Below are 21,458 nucleotides of genomic sequence, written 5' to 3' on the forward strand. Positions count from 1 at the left end.
CGACCCGCCGCTTCCAAGGGCCACGGACCTTAGAGGCCGAACCGGCGCTCTCGGGCCACGGACCCGGGGTTCCCACACGGATTTACCCCGTCACAAAGGCCCGCGGCGCAGCGAAGGGCTGGGCAGGCCGGGGGCCGAGTGCGGAGAAGATCCAGATGCTGTGACCAGAGAGACACCCAGGAATTGCCCTGATCACCAGCACGGGCAGGGGGAGACCTGCTGGAGAGCAGCGCTGCGGTGAAGGACCTGGGGCTTCTGATACACAACCAGCTGTCCCCGAACCGACAGCGTGTCCTGGGGGCCACAGGGGCCAGTGGGACCCTGGGGGACACCGGGAAGAGCACTGGCAGCAGGTCAGGGAGTGTCCCTCCGTCCAGCCCTGTGAGGTACAGCTGGAGTGCTGTGTCCAGCTCTCGGCTCTTCAGGAAAGGAGACGTGTGGAGCTGCTGGAGCAGGTCTAGGGGAAGCTGTGGAGCTGAGGAAGCATCTCCATGCCCAGGAAAGGCTGAGGGAGCTGGGGCTGCTCAGCCTCGAGAGGAGCCCCAGCTGAGAGGGGCCCTCAGCCCTGGGTGTCCCTGTGAGCAGGGAGGGCTCCGAGCAGGGACCAGGAGGAACGGGCAGGAACTGACCCCAGGAAGTTCCACCTGGACATGAGGAAGAACTTTCTGGATAGTGCCTGAGCCCTGGACAGATCCCAGAGAGGGTGTGGAGTCCCCCTCACTGGAGATACTCCAGAGCTGTCTGGACACACTGTGTGCCATGAGCTCTGAGCTGACCCTGCTGGAGCAGATGGACCCACTGTGGTCCCTTCCAGCCTGACCCATTCTGGGACTCTGTAAGACAGGACCTGATGTGGTCAAGGAACAGCTCACCTGCACCACTCCAGGGAGCCTTGTCAGGGCACCCCTGCCATCACTGTCACAAAGCTAGAAGCAGAAACCCTTGAATTTGTCCCCACCTACCATACCAGGTGTTTCTGATTCCCAGGCCACCTGAGGAAATGTCAGGAATGTTTTATTCCTTTCCAGTTTCGGCCCAGCAGGAATGTGGCTGCTTTGCTGCTGAACACCTTGCCAGTAACACTTGTCAACTCAGTGTGAACCACAGAAAGCCGAGATTTCCCTAGAATCCTAATAATTTTATACCTCACTGCCATGGAAACAGGTACATCTGTTCCCTCTCATTCCCTCCCTGCCTCCCATCCCCACACCAGCTCTGGTGCTCAGGGAAGCAACCAAGCCTGTAAAGTGTCTGAGGTTTCGGCACTTGTTTTGTTTCTCCTGGCAGCTGGATGAGCTGAACTTACTTGTTTACAAACATGACAAATGAATCACCAGGGCTGAAGGCAGGTGAGCAGCAGTGAACTGTTACACCAGCTCAGACATCCCAAATGCAGACTCCTGCTTCACCAACACCAGCAAAACAAAGCAGATTTCACCTGCTTCAAATATCACAGACCACAGGGTCAGAAACAAGGTGCTGGTACAACCAAAATCCATTCAGCAGTGCCAAAATCCACCCTCTAACAATGAAGATCTAAAAGAGTAAGCCAAATTATGCCTGGTGAGGATTATTGTGCCATGGATATGGTGAGGAATTGGATCATCTGCGGGTCCTGAGGGCTTGCAGCAACCCACCTCAGATAGGGCTGCTGCTATAGGTGACAGGTTTCGTACATTTTGCAGTTAAGTTTGGGTTTTATCCAACAATCAATTTTTAGCCCTGTTTTTTTTTTTGCATTCTGCTTTGAAAATGGGGTTTGTTTTTTACAGGCTTACCCTGATTGGAAAGGCTGAGGGTCACCAGCATGGAAACAGTAGCTCTGCCTTAAAAACAACCCTTTAATTGAGGTTTTTTGACATCATGGTAAGACAGAAAATAATCCCAACTGCAGTAAAGACCCATATTGAAGGAAGACTTCCAGAACAATGGCTGAGGCAGCAGGAGAAAAATCAAAAGTATTTACCACTGTTGTAACTTTCTCAAAAAACATCTCTGAACAGAACATTTATTTATGAGAAGCCCACCAATGATAAAGTTGTGCAGGCTTTGGGGAAAAAAAACAACCCAACAATTCATATTTTTGGCTCTGTGCTGGTTCTGCTTTCCATAAAACTTGGTTTTTTGAAACTTTAACCATCAGAAGATGCTGCTGAAGAAACAAGTCTGTTAGGAATGTCCCAGAACAGTCATCAATCGAGTTCAAAAAAAGGACAAAACTCAAACATTTGCTGACTTCGATGACTAGCACACACCCTTCAGCACTGCAGCTGGCACTTGGCTCAATTTCAAACACAGACAGTGGAAAAGTAGCTCCCAAGAAGCAGAGAAAAGCCAAAATATGGCTTAATTAAAAAAAACAGATAAAACAATTCACAAGAAAACTTCCTCTGAATAGTAGGATCTGGTTGCCTCTTCCCCAGCCCAAAGACCTCCACATCTAAAATACTATTTTTTTTTTTAAGTTATTTTAGTTTTAAACTCAACAGGAACAGTATTTAGTAGTGCCTCTAAAAATGGAGGGGAACAGTTACAGCCAGGCAGGGCAGATATGTGAATCTCTAATTACAGTTATGTCATTACCGACAACTCCAATTTTCAGTTGCTTCTTTCTCTTTTAACTTTCTCCATCATATCTGGCTTCTGGACCATTGTTTTAATCACATAAACCAGTGTGAGTATGAAAATTAAACAGCATTAAATATAGTAACACTATTGTACAAGAATAGAGTTGCAGAACATTAACAATAAGAAAACAGAAGTATCTTGTTCTTAACAACAGGGAAAATGGGATCTGCAGGAGGAATCTCTGTGAATAAGAGGTGAATTGGAGCCCACAGCCTGGGCATCCATGGAAGATGCTTGGCTTTGGCAGTGGAGAATGACCTGTTTCTCTTTTCTTTGTCCAAGGGAGGGGTTAGCATATGAGAGGGAAAGAGTGGCTGTCTGGTTACACTCGTGTTAATGGGTGGGCCAACAATGCAATTCCAGAAACAAATTCCAGCAATGTGCTTCAATTTACAGAACAGTGGCTGTGCTGAGGGAAGCTTCAACCCTTCAGCTGACAGCTAGCTGGGAATACAGACTCATTTTTCACTTGTTTCCTCCATGGAATGTGCATCCATTAAAGGCTTTGAATTCTCATTTTTAGATCAGACCATCAGTTATCCTTGTTTTCCAACACTACCGGTATTCACAGTCCAAACCATATAAATGCAAGCTTAGAAAATAAGAAATGTTCCAATTCCTGCAAGAAGTGCTTCAAGTGCTAGAAAATAATATTCAAGAAAAGAAAATCAAAAAAATGTTACATTCTGGAGGTGTATGTTACTAAAACTTCTCAGAACTCACAGCACTGCTGTCTAAAGTGGCTCCTCTCCAAAGCAACCATCAAAACTGCTTAGGGAAGCTTTGCCTAGCACAGGAGAACATCACCACAGTTCCCATTCCCACTCCACCATGTGTCCATGGCTCTGATCTACTCTGCAACAGGGCTTTTAAACATCTGCAGGATTGTCTTTTGTTTGGTCTTAGGCAGTGAACAAATATCATTTGTGTCACTGGTATTAACCACACAATTCAAAACCTTCCCTTCCTTGGTGCTGGGGGATTTCATGCGGACCCTGGCAGGAGACTGCCAGTTTTCATTGCAGGAACCTTTCCGAGTCTTGTGGTGACTGGCTTCAGCCTGTGTTTTTGATCCCTTTGAGTCTTTTGCCACCTTGGAATTTCCCTTCCTGGCAGAAGAGTCTTTCAGAGAGCGGGGTGGCTTGGTGCGCAGCAGATACTCGTCTGGAGAGCCCTTCTGTCGGTTAAGTGTCCTTTCCTCCTTGTTGAGCTCCTTTTGCAGCTGTAGAGCCAGAAGCCTGTCCTGCTCCTCCTGCTTGCGCCTTTCATAGAACTCCCGCTCAAAGGCTCTTTGTGTCTGCAAGTTAAAGTCATTCATCTGATCTCCTTGGTCTTCTACACTTTCTGAAAGGGTTCTTCTCCTCTTATCAAGCATGCCCAAATCAATGATGGCATTAGCTGGAGCCTCCAGTAACTTCCTTTTGGGAGTCTCCTTAGAGTTCTGTGGCCTCTCTAGTGTGTCTTCACCTGGGTGTCCAGCCTCCTTCCCCAGATCATGCAACACAGTCTGGCTATCAGACATCACACAACTCATTCCTAACTCACCAGAGGTACAAGTTTCATCAGACTTTTCAAGGTCTACCCTCTGGACATGTGTTAAGTTGCCACTGTCTGACGCAGTTCCATCATCATCTCCTTTGGATCTAAAAAGAACCGTCCTAGACCCCTCCCCTTCTGTGGTTCCATGAAGTGTATCTGAAACTCCATCTTCTAAACCGTTTGGTCCTGGTGTTTTTTCCTGCTTGACAGTGTCAGTTTCACCTGAAGCTGAGGCACTGAAATAGTTCATACATGATTCCAAAAATGAATCCTTAGCACCAGAATCCTTATTTACACTGGTCAGCTGTGGAGACAGGGTTGGCATTTCCTCTTGCTCATCCTGCAGAGCAGAACTACTGCCTTCATTGCTGTTGGTCTCCTGAAGAAAAGGGAAACACCACTAATGAAGTAAATTTATCAAAAGCCTATGGGTGTGAATAAATACAAACTCACTTCCCATGGCTGCATTGTCCCTGAATGCAATGGGATAGCAACTCAGATACTTCTCTTTTTCAAAAATACCTGTTTAACAATAATGAAAATATTTAAAGTAACTGCAGAAGCCCAGCTAAAGGACTGAAACCACAACTGCAGCATTTTCCTCTCATCAGTAACTCAGACCAACTGTGCAAGCCCACTCATCTTCTTTGGAGACCTTACAGGAATGATCAGCCAGCCAGCCATGGAATGATGTAAATCAGGGTGAACCCTCTTCCAGTGGACTCCAGAGCTAGGAATCATGAATACTGAAGGTTGCTTAAAAAGGGCAATATAACCTGCCCAGTGCTGATGTGCAAGGGGAATAGAGGCCTGGAATCTTACAGGCAAGAGGAAAATATCCCACAATTACAAACTCTGAGATTTATAACAAAATGGTTACCGCAGAGTTAGAGTTGCTTCTGCCTCCTCCTCCTGTGGTACTGGAGAACGATGCTGATCCCAGCACACTGTAATTCTTTGGAGACAGATACCTTAAAAGGAAAAAAAGGGATACTCCTTTGAACATTTTGTCCCTTGAATTGTCAGTCCTTTGCACGATTCAAGATCTTCAGGTTCATTCTGACAAACAAAAAATAACAAGAAGGCAAGTGTTTCCCTTCTCCTCCTATGAGGAAATGTTTTAAACTTCAACACTTCACATTTGTCCCCAGTTATCTCGGGAAGCTGGCCCACAGCATTCCAAAGAAGCAAACAGGGCAGAGGGACACTGAAACAGGCCAATAATTAAAGAAACACTTGGCTGAATCCCTTACTTCTGAATGTCTCCAGAGTTTCTTGGTTTGCTGCCCAGGTTCAGTGGGGATGTCTGAAGGGAGAGGCTGTGGGCTGGTGATGGGCTGCCAGGCACGTGTCCCACGGGATCCTCATTCTTCCAGACAAGTAAAAATAACATTAGGTAAAACACAACACAACACAACACAACCTGCAGAAACCTCAGGGAACTGCTCTGGTTTTGCTGCAGAATTAGTTACTTTTGTCCAAAGAATTCTAGAACTGTGAGTAATGGACAGTTACAGAGAAAGAAATATTATCAGTTCTGTACACCTTCCAGGATCTAGCACTGAGGGACAGTGCTATTTGTAGTTATTTGCTCAAATAACTACACAGGTTTCATCATTGGGTAGCAAAAATTCAACTAAGCAAAACAAATTAATAAAACAAAAAAAACCTCCAAAAGGTACAGTACATTTTCACTATACGTTCCTTTCTTCCAGTACAAGTTACAGATATTAATTTCTTCCAATGAAAGGTTTTTAAATCATGAGGAAAATGAAGCCTAAAGCAGAAAATCAATGTTTTAAAATGTTTCACAATGAAAACATGCAGCACACATGCTGGATGCTGGATTTCAAGTGTGTATTACACAGGCTTCACCCTCCCCCTGGCTTTTCAAAAACTAATGTTCAATCAAGGCTTTAAAATACTGGAGGGTGACAACAGCTTTCAACTACAACTAACATAAATTTAAACCATTCCAAATTTTAACATTTGCTCTGAGAAGTCCAAGTTGCTTGCACTATAGTGCGTATTTTCTGCTGTCCCCCGTGATCCTAACTCACCAGACTGTTACTGAGCTGCCAGGCCAGCTCTTCATCTTGCTTCAGCTGCTTCTCCATCTCCTTCCGTCTCTCTTCTGCCAACCTATGCTCCTCCTCCTCCTCCGCCAGCAGCCGCTGGATGTATTCCTCACTCGCTTTGTTCTCCTCCTGTTCGTGCGCTCGCCTTTCTGCCTCCACCTAAACCAGATGTTTGAAAAAAATCCACCTGGTTACTACTGCAGGGCCACACTTTACACCAGAACCTCTGAGATGACACTGCTTAAACTCCTCACCAAATACAGCAGTGTTTCATTGCACGAGTCTCAAAGATGTAACAGTCACATGATACTGTGTGTAGAGCCTTGGGTTTAACCAACTTTTGGTTACAAACCATTAACCTTGCTCACCTGCAAGGTTAAACTCCACTTCTCACCTTTTCAAAGTGTTAGCAACAAAAACTCAGATCTCCAAATACATGGATCTACAGAGAAACTGGGATGAGAATTCTTTCTAAGGCTGAATGGCAGCTATCCCACAGCATTTGCTCAACCTGCTTTTATCCTTGTATCTCCCAAAGACAGAGTATCTCTCTTCTAGAAGAGTGCTGCTCTCTTGAAACATGCAAAAACCCAAAGCAGCAAGGCAGGAATTTTAAATCTGCCTTTCTTACAGCAGACATGCTGAGAGATCAGTTACCAGCAACGAGGAGAGCAAAGTATTTCAAGAATAAAGCTTTCTTTGGAAATTCCCCTCCAGTCCTCTGCTTCATGTGCTCCTGTAGCCACCAGAAAGGGGCTCTCAGGGAAAGGTGCATTCCCATGTATTTTTCGACTCTAAATCTTAATACTACTGTGTCTGAATTGGAAGAAGGATCCTTAAATAGGCCAAAGTTAAGAATTCTTTAAAATCTTTACTGATTTTTAAATGAGCACAGGTAACAGAGCAAAGAAGAAAGAAAATGTTGTATGTTCATTATTCAATACTTCAGTTACTGAAGGTTATCTAATTGCCGTCTCTCACTTGGAGGGAAATCAAGAAGACAAATAAAAACCAAAGTCCAAACAGTTCCAAATTTCTACATTTGTTACTTTTATGTACATTGACTGAGAGATGAGATAGAAAGTATAGATCAAGAAAACTTGAAAATGTCACCTCATGTCAAATACAAAGAAATCTCTTCTATCATTTTAATTAATGATTCAGGAGTGACCAGTATGTTCTTGCAGCTGCAGTGCCCTTTTAAGTATCTTTATTATTAAATAAAATTACAGCTGTTTGTGGGAACAGTTCAAATAATAGGATATGAAGCATTAATGCTCTTTAAACATATTTTTAGATTTACCTTACTAATCTCTGCTTCGTATTCCTGCCTCAGCTCCCCAGGCTTGCTCAGCTGGTGCTGTGGTTTGGGGACACAGACTAATCAAGACGAAGGAGAGGAAAAAAAAACCAAGTCAACAAACACAAAGTCATGACAGTCAACAACAAAGGATTTTAACAATAACAAAGGATTTAAACTCCATACCCTGTCATAGAATGATTTAAGTGCTGTGATTTAAAAAAGGAAGTAACAAAGCAAAAAAATACCAAGGAATAAAGTTTACACAGTAGAAAAGTGCAGTATGACAGAGTGGCATGGACAGGAGGTGTTTCCCAAGCACTGTACATAAAGCAAATACAATGGAGCAGGTTGCCCAGAGAAGCTGTGGCTGCCCCATCCCTGGAACTGTCCAAGGCCAGGCTGGATGGAGCTTGGAGCATCCTGGTCTGGTGGAAGATATCCCTGCCCATGGCAGAGGGGTAAAATGGGATGATCTTTAAGGTCTCTCCCAACCCAAACCATTCCCTCATTCATTCTCTGTTAGTACACCGATCATAATTTGTGTCTTTCACTATTTTTCATTAAAAAGACCTCAGAACACTGCAAGTGGAACAAGCTGCCTTACAGCCAACCTACCAAAAATGTCCCCCAAGGACGCTTGCAACACCATAAACCCCAAAATCCTTCCACAAAAAGCCAATCAGATTTCACTTCCTTCTCTCTGACATCACAATTTTCAGCTCACAGATTCTTGCATTGACTGAACTCCTGGAATTTCAACCAAACTAATTAACACCGAAAAATCTTTTAACCACTTCATTTACTTAACAGTGATAAACACAGACACAGACTTAAACACTCTGCTTGCAGATGCTACAGCTGCAAATGAGCAATGAACAAGGCCAGGCAGCCACACACCTATAGCCTGCACCAAAGGCATGAACAAATACCCACTGTAATGACCAGACAATGTAATTTTTATCCTCTGTGCTACAAATGAAGAAGGTATTGCCCATCTCTTCCCTGACCCTTTTGCAGAAGAGCTCTGTCGCTGCCAGCAGTAACACACCTGCCTACCCACACCTCAGTATTTCCCAACATCTCAAGTGCACCCACAGTAATTCCTGTGGCAAAACAGAGACATCCCAGGATGAGTGACATTTCACTTACTTTCCTCATCCAAATCCTGTCCGTTAATCCTGCGCTCACACTCCTCCGGGTAATTCTTCTGAATCTTCTCCCAGAATTCCCAGTTGATAAGTGTATTTCTGCGGGTATTGTACCGTGCCCAGGAAGAGACTCGACGCCTGCAAAAGGGGCAACAAAGACTGGCCTTTTCCACGGTCATCTGGAAGCAGGAATTACAGAGGGTATGGCTGCACGGCAGCGTGACAGGCTCCACAAAGATCTCCATGCAAATTTGGCAGAGGCAGTCGGACAAGGAAAGCGGGGCCTTGGATTTCGTTGACATACTGACTTGAGGTACAGGAACAGCACTAGGACAACATCAGGGCCTGAAAGCAAAAAGAAATATATATGTTCCTCATGGAAAGTAAAATTAAGGAAAATACAAAATGTTTTACAGCTACTTGAAAAAAACATTAGTGGATTTAGAAGTCTGCTTAAGTGGTTGCTTTTCTCAGGGCCTGAGAGATTCCTGAGGAAGAAGCAGATCTTTACAGAAGTCATGGAAAACCTGTACTAGGTTTTCTTACTGCAGTCTCCTGTGAGCTGTAACAGATGCTTTGGGGACAGCAAGGAGGTAGTAAGGAGAGGGAAGAAAAGGAGGTGACAGTTCTTTCAGCCACCTCTGTTACTCCCCTCTTCTCCCACCACTCCCTATCTATGATAAGACATGCTGGATACATTATTCCAGTTACCTTAACCTTCCATTCACTCATTTTTTCAGTATACGTGCATCCTTTGTGAGCTGCTTTTGGCACAAGCTTGCTTCCAGCATGTTCTGAAGGTGAACTACATCAGAGCAGAGCAGCTTCTTCCTCATTCATTCTCTTGATTAAGCTAGGACTATAAAACTGAAATTCCTTTTTTCTTAAGATAAGTGAAGAATTAAGACTTCAGCACCTTCTTGTATGACTTGAAACTGTGGGGGTCATCTGTCTCCTCACACGATTTTTCCACTTGGCCCAGCAAAATACTGTGGGAGAGAAAACAAGACACATACAGCAAAAGAAGAAACCCACTGATTTTTAAGTTTTAAACTTAAGTCTTAAACAGGCAGCTTCAGAGACAGGACAGAGAGGCCCCCGAAAGAAAGGCTGCCATTCCTCACAGAGTACTCGCCATGGAGACAAACACACGTTAAGGCGGGTTTTATTATTTCCGCAATTTTTATTGACAAAAAAGAACCCCCAGGACGTCGGTGCCCAGCGAAAAGGGGGCTCGTCGTCCCTCCCCGGCCCCCGACACCCCCAGCCCCTGAGGGTCCCAGCGAGGACTCGGCACCCACCGCTCCGGCACCGGGGAAAGGCCGCGGCTCCCGCAATGGCGGCTCCGCCCCGCCCCTCACTGAGGGGCCGTTCCCGCCGTCCGGCTGAGGGCTCCGCCTCCTCCCCGGCCTTTTTCCCCTCCTTCTCTTCTTGTCCTTCCTCCTTCTCCTCCTCTTCCTCCGTCTCCTCCTTCTCCTTTTCTATCTCCTCCGCCGAGCCTGCTAGGAGACAGAGGCCGCGGGCCCTCAGGGGGAAGGCGGGCTCGGCTGTCGTGAAAGGTCGGGTAGGGAAGGCCAGAGAGCAGCGTTAGGTGGGATGTTTGGAATAAATCCTTCCCTGTGAGGGTGGTGAGGCGCTGGCACAGGCTGCCCTTGGAAGCCGTGGCTGCCCCGTTCGGCAGTGCCCAAGGCCGGGCTTTGGCGGCCGGCTGTGCTCACCTGGCCGCGGGTGCCCAGGGCACGTCCCGCCTCAGGTCCTCCTCCAGCATCTCCGCCTGCAGCTCAAACTCGTGCTCCAGGCTCTGCAGGCTGGAGTCCAGCTGTGCGAAACGAGCCTCCAGGGACAGCAGCCTGCTTTCCACTCTGGGCATTGGAAAACAAAGAGTAAGGGAATTTCGCAAGGATCTGGGGCTTTCTGCTGTGACATTGCATTGTGAACAACTCCAGGACCCCGTTCTAGGCGTCCTCCCAAGATAGGTGAGAACAGCACTAAAAGTCAAGGGGTTTTGTCACATCTTTTTGGCCTTTTCCTGGTGCAGAGATCTTAAAATCTCCAAATACAGCTGTAAAATGAGCATGTAGATATATCTGTGGCTCTCAACCACATGCATTATTAGTAGTGTAGGTTTTTCTATAACACATTTTGAGGTGATTTATGCTTTTATTTATAATGCCAAGGTCTTTTGAACCATTTTCATTTAACATTGAGCAGAACTTCTCTTTACTCCTCTGGTTAAAAATTACGCAAATAATAAACAAGCCACCTGTGTGGATACTAAATACAAAAAGCAAGCAGGGAGCACAGAGCCTGTGTGAAACTCAAAGGCACACAGGCTTCTCACTCTGGCCTGAGAAAGCATAAGAAAGAATCCAAACAGTCCTTGGTAAAAGACAACAATCTCTGCAGGTGGTGTTTAGTCAAGAGGTGGTGTTCCACTTAACCAATGCTGGTGATGTGTTGCTTTAATGACCAATGAGAGTTTTACCTCTCGGACCTTCTCGAACATGTGTATAAAAGAAGATTAAGAATAATAAACTTTGCTCTCTTGGACAACACAGCTAAGGGAGTCAGTGTTGTACTGCTTCGCTGTTCCTAATATATTCCGACACACCTGCAGTGTTTTTTTTAATAGGACTATCCTTCCATGGAACAACTGTGATAAAAACTACTTCCTAGCTTGAATTTATTAACTGCTTTTTCATTATTTGGTATCTTGTCTTTTTTCCCTATTTAAAACTGTAAATCAAAGATGAGGTTTGAGTTTTAAGCCACTCTGCTTTCACTGAAGAAAACTGCCTGGTTTAAAAAGCCTTGCTGTGTTGAGACAAGGTACAAGGGAATACAGGTATTTATTTTTGTACCCATTTCTCTCTCTCCTGGAGATACAGGGTGTGCTGGGCTTCTGTCACTGTGGGTGGTTTTTGTAAAGACAGTTTTCTCCACATTTTCCTGTTACCTCATTGAGATGTCCTCTCAAGAATCCTAAGAATCTGAAAGCTAATGTAAATCATTCAAAGCTCCTTCCTAAATACCGAAGAGCTGTTTCACTATGACTATCACTATGTAGTCAATAGTGATTTACTAGCAGAATATCACCTACTCCTCACAGAATTTTTTGCAATTTTTCTTTTTATTTTACTGGCAGAACTTCAGGCTGTATCAGCTAACAGTAACTACACCATCAGCAAATATTATTACCTACATATTTTTCTTTATCTTTTTTCAGTCTTAGTTTGCTCCACTGCTTCCACTACTATTATTATTGTATTGTTTTAATGTTCAGGGTATTGAGTTCTGAATTGTGACCTACCTGTGTTAAACACTCAATTCATGTTTGTGGCCCTATTACGTGTATCTTTGGGTAAACTTTTTGTAAGGATAAAACACACAGAAGCTGGTGATGACATTAAAAAATAAAAAGCCAAAACAAAACCCTTCAAACATTTTTCCGTTCTTTGACATGTATCCCACTGTATTTCAATGCCTGTTGTTATAAGAGACAGACCAAAAATGCCATTTTCTCCTATCAACAGCTCCTCCTGCCTCCCCCTTCTCCAAACCAAACCCTTCTTTGGATTCTGTCTGCAGCTGACCTGAATGAGGAGAAAATAAAAGGACTTCAGCAGTGGCATATATTACTAAGTATACCCGACCTTACTTCATTGTCTGCATTCTCGTGCAGATCCTTGTCTAATGATTTTCTGTTGTTTCCCGAGGCTTCCTCTGTAGCCTGGTGAAAGCTCATTTTACTGCGGTTGGACTCCTCTGGCTTCAGCAAGAATTTTGGGACGAAAATAGAACTTTAATTGGAAAATTAAGCTGGTGTCATGTAGAAGTGTAGGGAGTTCAGAAGAACTGGAAGGATTGATGTGCCATAATTGGATGGAATCTGTCAGCTCGGAGAGAGCAAGTGCAGAAACTGAGGTGAGGTGAGTCGGGCTTTGCTGTGAATGACTTTCAGAGCTGGGTTGTCTGATAATGAGTGTTCTTGCTGGTAAATTGCTTCCTGGTTTGCAGCTTTTTATCATGGTAAATAAGCTTCCTTATGGCCCAATCTCCAACTTCTTTCTCTACAAGTAAGAGTAAAGCTGTCCAAGATCTCATCCCTAATCTACTCAGTGCAGCAGTAGTTTCTCGGCAGCCTTCAGTCCAACACTTTACTATTTGACCACTTCTGTCTCCCAATTTATTTTTTTTAATTGCCTGTCTGTAAATTAATTCTTCTGTATTTTTAAGCATCTGCAACAACAGCATTTGCCAGTTTTGGATCTAAAAATGTCTGTTCAGTTATATTGTGGTAGATCCATAACTGATCTCCCACTGCTGTAACTGAATTCTGATAGACTGAGTGCTGCTGCCTCTTGATATAAGTTTGGAATGAAAAGAGGAAGAATGGATTAAATCTCCTGCTTTCATTTCCATCATGTCCTCTGAACACTTCCTTTAGTGTAAGTGAAGTTACCACTAAGTCAGTGACCTCTTACTCTGACTAGTCTACACACATTCTTTACCAAAAAGCTTTTAAAATTCCCCTCTTGTTAGCACACAAAACATACTTGGAAGCCAGGCAGTAGAAGCTACAGCATTCCCACTTCTCTGGAAGTGTGGTTCTGTGTGAAACATTAATTTTGCTATTCAGGCATTTATAGAAAATTACATTTTAGAGCTGTCACGTGGGTTTGATATTCCAGGCTAGGCTAGTGCAGCATCCAAGCTCTCCCCATTCACTCACTCCATGGTATGTTAGACACACACTTCAAGCAGTTTCCCACAGAATAATTTTTCACTTTTTCCTTTAAGGATTTGTTTCATCCTTTCTCACCCTGGTCAGGTCTCCAATAGCTACTTTGTGTTCACCATCCTGTCAATCAGAGTCATAAAGGCTGCGAGTGAACCAATGTTATGAATAGTGTCTCCACAAGAGGAGCAGTTTTTTTCCAAGTCTGTCTGTCAACACATAATAATTCATTTCCTAAGCAGAAGTACTGCATCCCATCAGCTGTGATACTCTTGATAAGGATCCTTTTTACTGCAGGTAAACCACAGTTGTATGTATGACACCTGGTTTGACTTTAAAATGTCTCAACACTGCATAGTTTACCTTTAATTGTAACATACCAAAGAATCCCAGAATGACTGGGGGTGGAGGGATCTTAAAGCCCATCTCATTCCTTCCCCTGCCATGGGCAGGGACATCTTCCACTATCCCAGACTGCTCCAAGCTCTGTCCAACCTGGCTTTGGACACTTCCAGGGATGGGGCAGCCACAGCTTCTCTGGACACCCTGTGCCAGGGCTTCACCTCCCTCACAGTAACATGAAAATCCAGATGTGAAAATCCACAGAGTGAGGAGAGTATCCTGCCTGCCTCCAACTACTGAGCATTTCAGATCTTTTTTTGACTTTTTTTCCTGAAGATCCATGCTCCTATCTTTATATCTGCTCTGAGCCACCACCACTGGTGCCTGCTGCTGCACAGCCAAGCACAGACCAGTGCCAGCGGGGACAGCTGAGGCTGGATTATTTTTCAGGAGGTCTGTGAACCTGTTGGTCACGTTCCTTTGCCAAGTGCAGGCTTTGGAAATGGAGGGTGAATCAGCGTCACATATGTCCCAATTCCCCAGTGATGGTGATTTGCTTTCCTTAAACTTATAAGAAAGGTCCATTCTTGGGGTTTTTTTTTGCTCATGATAACCACTTATTCCCTGTCTTTGAACCATCCAGACTCTGAGGCATAGTCTGAAAATCAGAAGTTCACCTCAAATCTCCAGTTAGAACAGCAATCCCAAATTTCACAGAATCACCGAATATGCTGAGTTGGAAGGGATTCACAAGGATCCAACTGGCCCTGGACTCCTGCCCCCCACCCCCAGCAACGCCACCCTGTACCTGAGAGCATTGTCCAAATGTTTCTTGAGCTCCGGCAGCTTTGGTGCTGTGACATTCCCTGGGGAGCCTGTTCAGTGCCCAACCACCCTCTGGAGGAAGAACCTTTTTCTAATATCCAACCTAAACCTCCCCTGGCACAAGGCCATTCCTGTAACTGGGCACCACAGAGATCAGTGTCTATCCCACTTCTACTCCCACTTCCCCCCTCACAAGGAAGTTGTAAACCTCAATGAGATCTCCCCTCAGTCTCCTCCTGGCTGAACAGACCAAGTGCCCTCATTGCCTGGTGACACTTCATGCAGCTGCAGGCCATGGCTGATGGAGCAAGTGCCCAAATCCTGCAGCAAACAGCCAGGATGGCAGCCAGGGAATGAAAACCACCATGGAGCCGATGGCTGTCCCTCCTTCCTCCCCAGTGAGTGGAGATTAAGCCTGTTCATGAGCTCCTCCCTCCCTGTAAACACACAGTATCGATTTACACCCTGTTGCCCACAGAAGTTTCCAGGGAAGCACAGGTTTGCCGTGCTCAGGGATTGCCTGGTGTGGTGTCCCCCAGCCCTCCATGCCCTCCCCATCCCCTCACGGGGTGAGCCCAGCCCTGCAGGACCTGTTCAGCGTCTCGTTCAGGGAGCGCAGGGAGATGCTGGCTTTCGCCATCTTCCTGGAGAACACCAAGAGAAGAAATAAAAGCCGGAGTGGGGTCGCTCCTCTCTCCTGTAGCCGGCAGCAACAGCAGGGACAGGGGATCCGAGTCCTGCAGGAGGTTGTTTGTTCCGAGGCTTTTTATAGCCTGTATATCCAAATATAGGTCATGGATGCACCAACACACGTTCATGGACATATCACACACTGAACCACACAGCCCAACCTGGCCCCTTCCTCTGATCCTGTGTCATCATAGATGCACCAATTCTCAGGTAACAAAAAAGGGAGCAACTACACTCTGCTTTTTTTTTTTCTGTGTTTTGGCTTCAATTTGCTGTTGTGCCCACCAGATCATGTCTTGGGCCAGTCTCCTGCTGGGAAAGGCTGTACAAGCAGATTGCCTTTGCTTTTTTTAATTAAAAAGGTAAGAAGGTAAAATCTGATTTGGATAAGAATGAGTTGTGTTTGGTTGCAGGGAGCTGCTTTGAGCAAAATTAAGACAGTTGGAATTTCTTCCATAAAGTGTGGAAAGAGGCAGCACAACCAGATAATGATTTTCCAGAGATGAATATGTTAAAAAAAAAAGAGCTTTTTCCATAAATTTTTCCATAATACTGTGGGTCTGGCAACAACCCAGCTTATGTCAGCAGCACAAACCCCCCGCCAGTTCAGCAGGTCCTCAGCCAGCACTAGGAATTCAGTTCTGCGACAGGGTAAGGACAGCCCAGGAAAAAAACCCTCTTTTTAAAATTATCTGCCCACTTCATGGGAAATCCAGCATGAACTGAACGTGTCCAGAGCTGTAGCATTTCCACTTAGGTCTTCCTACCTTCAATTTGCAAAAGAAGGGAAGCTTCTAGCAAGCCAAGTTCTGCCCATTGTGTTACAAAGCTTTGGGAGGACAGGAGGTATTTGGGTAAGGAGAAGCTGTGCCTTTGGCCTTTCGTATTCCCTGTGATGGGGAATACACTTTTGGACACAATTTTGTTTGATTCTGGCACTATTAGAGTGAGTCTAAGGACAAGGCAACAGTGAAAGAGAAAGCATTTATTAACACAAGTGTAATAGTTCTTTTTCCCTGGGATACACAACTAACTGACAGCTGACCCAGCAAACAGTGTAATAGTTCCCCTACTCCTTCTTCTGCTGCAGTGAAAAAATTCAGTTGGCAACCACAGGGAAACTCATTTGATTACTTGTTAATTGATGCACCTCTAGTCTATGCAGCTGCTGACAGACTGATGAAAACCAGATTCCACCATGACCAGTTTAAGCCAACTGGGACACAGCTTCAAGGGACAGTCACACAGAGCACTGCAATAGCCCAAACCACATAGAGCTGAGCCAGTGACAGCCCTGCTGCTGTTCAGCAGCCTCACATAGCATTGTGGGTGTCTCCTTAGCACTAATTCTCTCCTCCAGCCTTAATTACATCAGCTTAGTCATGAACTAATGTTACCCCTAAATATAGAGACCCGTTTCACCTAAATTCAAGCAGCAAACTGCCAACCCTGCAAGAGACAGTGGCTGTGGACATAACAGCCACAAAGAACCAGCACGAGGCCAGGGACACCACGAGTGCACAGCAAATCCCTTCCCCTTCCCAGGGACCCAGAGGGGTTCACTGTCCAGCTCACTGTCAGTGGATGCAACTGGCTCCAAGAAGTGGTTTTGTCCCCCAGACTTCTGTGAACACCTGGGTGCCTTAAGATTCTGGCAATGGATAGGCTGATACAGAGCTGGTCTGGTCAGCAACCAACACTCTCCTGGAGCCTTTGATCTCTGCACACAAGAGCCAGTTCACCTTCTCCCCGTGCTCAATGCTGAGCTTTGGCACAACTCCAGGCTGTTCATTTGAGGCCACTTTGTTGAGCTTCCCATCTTTTCTGCTGGAAGCAGCTGCTTGGGCCTTCCTCCTGTGCAGAGATTTTGCTGGACTTTTCTGCTGTTTCCCGACGTTGCTGCTGATATCCCACAGCAAGACTTTCCCGTCATTTCCTCCAGAAAACAACCAGTACACCTCTGGCATAAAGAGCACCTGTGAGACTCCCAAGCTGTGAGCCTGGAACTCCAGCTCACGTTCAAACCTGACACCGGTGACTCGGAATATTCTGACTTTACCGTCCTGAGCTCCGCAGCCGAAGATGTTGCCGCAAGAGGCAACGGACAGGGAATGTGCGAGCGGTGGGTTGAAGAACTGCCCAGCTGACTGCAGGCTCTCTTCCTCCATGTCACAATCCTGCAGGTTCATGGTCCACAAGGGACGAGCTTTCTGTAGGTTCCACAGCATCACCTGGAAAAAAACCAGGATGAATCAATAATTTCTGTGTTTTACTTCAAATCGGATCTTCAGTAGTAAAATAAACAACCACACTTCTTGCCCTAGCAGAGCAAAGCTGTGCATGACTCCAAGAGGTGTAAGGCATGTGGTGAGGAGTGGTTAAACTTGCCCTAATAAATGTAGCGAATCTTTCTGGCCTGCTTTCCAAAGCCCCACTGCCACACTCTGCAGTCAATGACTCAGACCTTTAGACCACAAAAGGGATGCAAAAAAAAAGCTCTAAAAGCTTCTGCATTCATCTCAGCAGTAGTAATCATGATGTACTGCACATCAATTATTGAGAAGGAGGGACACAGAAACGCTAACAGTGAATAGAGATCATTATCATTCTGGATTTCTGTCTCTGCTGCTTGGCCTAAAATAGTCATTTCCATGAAGGTGTCTGAAAAATGGGACAGCAGAAGGCAAGCAGCAGTTGAGGCTGTGGTTTTTAAATAGGCATATTTGTATTTATTATTATATCCAGCGAGTAGATCTGGTTTGTGCTAGGGAGTAGGGCATGCTTTACCTGCTGAGACAGGGAAGCTTGTGCTTTTAGACTTCCTTTTCCAATGCCACCCCACCTTCAAGCCCCCAGTGAAGAATCCTATGTCTCTCGTACAGCAGTTCAAGCACTACAGATTTATACTGAGCCAATTAAAAACAATGCTCTCTAGACTTTTGTAGGATCTGAATTGACAGTGACCATTCTCAAGGCCAACAGTCTCATGCAGCACTGGTGTACTGTTTGCTTCATAAAGCTAAGCTTCAATTTGTTATTAATAAAAATATTCCTTCAGTAGCAATCACCAATAAGAAGTACGGGAGTCTTTAAATTTAGTTCACAAAAGAGCCTGCCTCTGCATTTCTGGAATCCAAATCACACTAAAACATCTGACAGACACTTCCTGACACTTTTCCTGTTTCAGTGACCAGTGCTGCTGCTGCACTAAAACTGTGATTTACTGTAAATCAGAGGGGCTGGGTGATGCTTACAGAAAATATTCCTGTTTTCATCACAGACAGCACTGCAACAGTCTGATGAATCCATCAACTGCTGACAAGTATTCTGCAGACTAAGTATTTTCTGTCCTCATGGTATTTTCCCTGCTTCACTGGAACTCCTGAAAGAACTCCAAGCAACCTAAATTTCAATTTTCATAAGCCATGGCTTCCCTGAGGGTTTGGCAAGCCCAGAACATGTTTTGTAGAGCTCATAATTTGTCCAAAGGCATGGTGTAGCACAGGGCTTCAGAGTTCTGCAGGTAAGCTCCCCTTTGGGAAATGATGTATATTGAATGCAGCCTCAATGCAGAATGATGCTCTTTTCACTACACTAATGAAATTCTGTTTTGGGATACTGACTTTCACCTAAAAACCAACTCAGTGAGCTACAATAAATGAAACTAACACCAAAAAGTCACAAAAAAGAATAATTTACTAATTATAATCAATAATCACTTGTACCTAGTTGTACACAAATGTTTACAATTCTGATAAAAAGTTTCCAGCTGCAAGTTTGTGTATCTGCATTTTAGGGACCAGAGCTAAGCCAGCTGAGGGAATGAGTGTTTACTCCTCCCACACAGGATCTATCATCACGGCTTTAACAAAGAAAAATACGAAGAAAAATTTTATACTAAATATCAGCATGTGTTTGCTCTAATGGGTGTGAGATGTATTTTGGTTTCAAGAACACGGTGAAACTGCTCAATGCTGTCACACAAATTTCACCCTGACACCGCTGGAACCACAGAAACCTTTCAGAAGTGACAGTTTTCATACTGGGCTAAACCAGGAAAGTGGTCAGACCTCAACCACTGGAAAGAAATTACTATAAAATATCTGTTTAGGGTGGCCAATTCTAGACTTAACTCCCACCAAGGGTCTTCTCAGAATGCAAAGGGCAAAGTTTCCTCTTGGTGAGGATAGAAGAGTTTAAAAGGCAAAGAACATTTCATGCTTTCAAGATGCTAACAGAACAAAGGATAAATTATGCAAATCACTTGTCCTCACACTGATACGGTCCACTTGGAAAGATGCTGCTCTGCCTGCCTGCCTGCAGCACTGTGTCTTATCCTCACCATCCTTCACATCTCATCTGTAGCCACAACTGATCCCTAGGGACAGCTGCTGGTTTTACTTAGTCCAACAAAGAGCTAACATGGCATGAGTGAGCTTTGCAGCATACTCTGATTTCCCCTCACCCCACTCACATTTGAATTGTAACTGCTAAGGAAGATAAAAACAGGCAGGAGCTGCTGAGTAGAACATAGCACTAACAGCCCCAACACTTAGGTTTTGGACCAAAACTACTTCAGAATAATGAGCGAGCTTTCCGGTGACTGCAGGCTGAACACATTCACACTCCGTGCAAGTCTGTGGGTGCTTCACTACACAGGTGTGTTTCACTTCATTAATAACCGTGCACATGTATGCAAATCACCTGCATGTCCAGTCCACAGGAAACCAGGCTTTGAGGCCGCTGAGGTCGGAAGGCGACAGACGAGCAGATGTTGGAGTGTTTCAAGGACCGGCTGACTTTCTCGCTTTCCAAGTCCACAACCTTTATCGCGCCCGAGTCATCGGCAGCAGCCAGGAAGCCGTCGGTGTCGTTGAGTGCGAGGCAGTTGATCTCCTCCTCGTTCACCTGGAAGCGCTGCAGGGGCTCCCGGAGGGAGCGCACATCCAGCACGCTGATGGTTTCTCCGTGGGAGGTGTACAGCGTGCTGGGGCGGCGGGCTGAGAACACCACCGAGGTCACATCCTCGGCCTGCGGGAGCCGCAGCTGAGCCACGGGCGAGCCTCCCCCATCCCAGAGCGCCAGCTCGCCCCGCTCCGCGCCGGAGGCCACCAGCCCTTCCGCGCTCACCGTCAGGCACAGGACAGAGGAGGAATGGCCACCATTCCACTTCACTGCCATGCTTCAGGGACACCCCTGAAACAAACGAAAACAAGCCCCGAACTGAGGTGGTTGTTGGTCTCGTTGCAGCAGAAGTTTATCAACAAGATTATGCAGCGAGCTATTTGAAACTCCAGTTAAAGCGGGCACCTCGACAGCTCAGGACAGCTCGGTACCCACGTGGAGCTTTCGCTCCACCAGCAACGACAGCAGGCACAGCCGCGGTGCCGAGCGGTCTTTTCCAACCTAAACGACACGAGTCTTTTTAAAAGAAGTATTCCTAATTTAAAACAGGTTGCAACATATTTAATTGGCTGCCAGAGCACACCCATGGCGCTCACCAACCTTAACCCTCGTGGTGCGACTGCCCAGGGCGGCCTGTGTCACAGCACTGCTTAGGGAAGCACACCAGCAAAAAGCAAAGTGAAGGGCGAAAAAGGGTAGCACAAAAGTGTTGGGGGGACTGGGATGCTGCAGGGAAAAGGAGAGAGGCACCCGGGGTTTGTGTGACAGCCCAGCCGCCGCTTCGCTTTCCTAAGGTCCGTGCGTTTATTTAACTATTGGGCAATAAACGGCTTGTTTCTGGTGGTTTTACTTTTTTTTTTTTTTTTTTTTAACCATGTGGTTTTTGTTGACCCAGATCTGAAGAGAAGCCAGAGCCCATTCATTCCATCAGAGGAACTTCGGTCTTGGCGATCGAATAACACTACAGAGCGGACCGATACCCTCCCCGCCGCTCCCCGGGGGCCCCGGGTGAGCCGTGCCCTGCCAGCCCCCGGGCCCTGCGGCAGCTGGGTCGGACCGCCCCCCGCCCCAGCAGGCCCGGCCCTCGGGCCGTCCCCCTGCCCGACCCGTGGCGCTGCCGGGGCCATCCCGGGGGTGGCTGGGGAGGCCCGCGGGGTTCGGCTCTCACCTCAGCTCCGCCGCGCTCCTCTCGCCTCCCCCGGGCTCCGCTCGGCTCCGCTCCGCCGCCGCCCCCGCCCCCGCCGCTCCCCCGCGCCCGCCGC

General features: G+C 46.1%; 3 protein-coding genes across 7 annotated transcripts; all 3 read right to left on the reverse strand.

Moving 5' to 3' along the window:
* Positions 1 to 2,545: 2,545 nt before the first annotated feature.
* RNF168 (ring finger protein 168) lies at positions 2,546 to 9,718 on the reverse strand. Of its 2 annotated transcripts, none has more exons than XM_058843662.1 (7): positions 9,613 to 9,718; positions 8,698 to 9,041; positions 7,549 to 7,625; positions 6,228 to 6,404; positions 5,421 to 5,536; positions 5,048 to 5,138; positions 2,546 to 4,546 (listed from the first exon to the last, which is right to left on the reverse strand). In XM_058843662.1, the coding sequence occupies exons 2-7, from the start codon at positions 8,996 to 8,998 to the stop codon at positions 3,479 to 3,481; spliced, it is 1,830 nt and encodes a 609-aa protein (XP_058699645.1). In that variant the 5' UTR covers positions 8,999 to 9,041; positions 9,613 to 9,718; the 3' UTR covers positions 2,546 to 3,478. The 2 variants fall into 2 exon arrangements, with proteins under 2 accessions (XP_058699645.1, XP_058699646.1); XM_058843663.1 differs by lacking the exon at positions 9,613 to 9,718 and adding an exon at positions 9,408 to 9,588.
* Positions 9,719 to 9,853: 135 nt separating this feature from the next.
* LOC131581434 (uncharacterized) lies at positions 9,854 to 15,364 on the reverse strand. 3 transcript variants are annotated; one of them, XM_058843667.1, is made up of 3 exons: positions 15,192 to 15,364; positions 10,415 to 10,558; positions 9,854 to 10,243 (listed from the first exon to the last, which is right to left on the reverse strand). In XM_058843667.1, exons 1-3 carry the CDS (start codon positions 15,239 to 15,241, stop codon positions 10,054 to 10,056), a joined length of 384 nt encoding a protein of 127 aa, XP_058699650.1. In that variant the 5' UTR covers positions 15,242 to 15,364; the 3' UTR covers positions 9,854 to 10,053. The 3 variants fall into 3 exon arrangements, with proteins under 3 accessions (XP_058699650.1, XP_058699653.1, XP_058699652.1); XM_058843670.1 differs by having other exon boundaries at positions 9,855 to 10,195; positions 15,192 to 15,362; XM_058843669.1 differs by having other exon boundaries at positions 9,856 to 10,198; positions 15,192 to 15,361.
* Positions 15,365 to 16,261: 897 nt separating this feature from the next.
* On the reverse strand, positions 16,262 to 21,456 carry WDR53 (WD repeat domain 53). Of its 2 annotated transcripts, none has more exons than XM_058843664.1 (3): positions 21,365 to 21,456; positions 19,996 to 20,487; positions 16,262 to 17,522 (listed from the first exon to the last, which is right to left on the reverse strand). In XM_058843664.1, the coding sequence occupies exons 2-3, from the start codon at positions 20,470 to 20,472 to the stop codon at positions 16,935 to 16,937; spliced, it is 1,065 nt and encodes a 354-aa protein (XP_058699647.1). In that variant the 5' UTR covers positions 20,473 to 20,487; positions 21,365 to 21,456; the 3' UTR covers positions 16,262 to 16,934. The 2 variants fall into 2 exon arrangements, with proteins under 2 accessions (XP_058699647.1, XP_058699648.1); XM_058843665.1 differs by lacking the exon at positions 21,365 to 21,456 and having other exon boundaries at positions 19,996 to 20,291; positions 20,422 to 20,483.
* Positions 21,457 to 21,458: the final 2 nt, after the last annotated feature.

The sequence above is a fragment of the Poecile atricapillus genome, chromosome 8, assembly GCF_030490865.1.
Source record: "Poecile atricapillus isolate bPoeAtr1 chromosome 8, bPoeAtr1.hap1, whole genome shotgun sequence".
NCBI lineage: Eukaryota > Metazoa > Chordata > Aves > Passeriformes > Paridae > Poecile > Poecile atricapillus.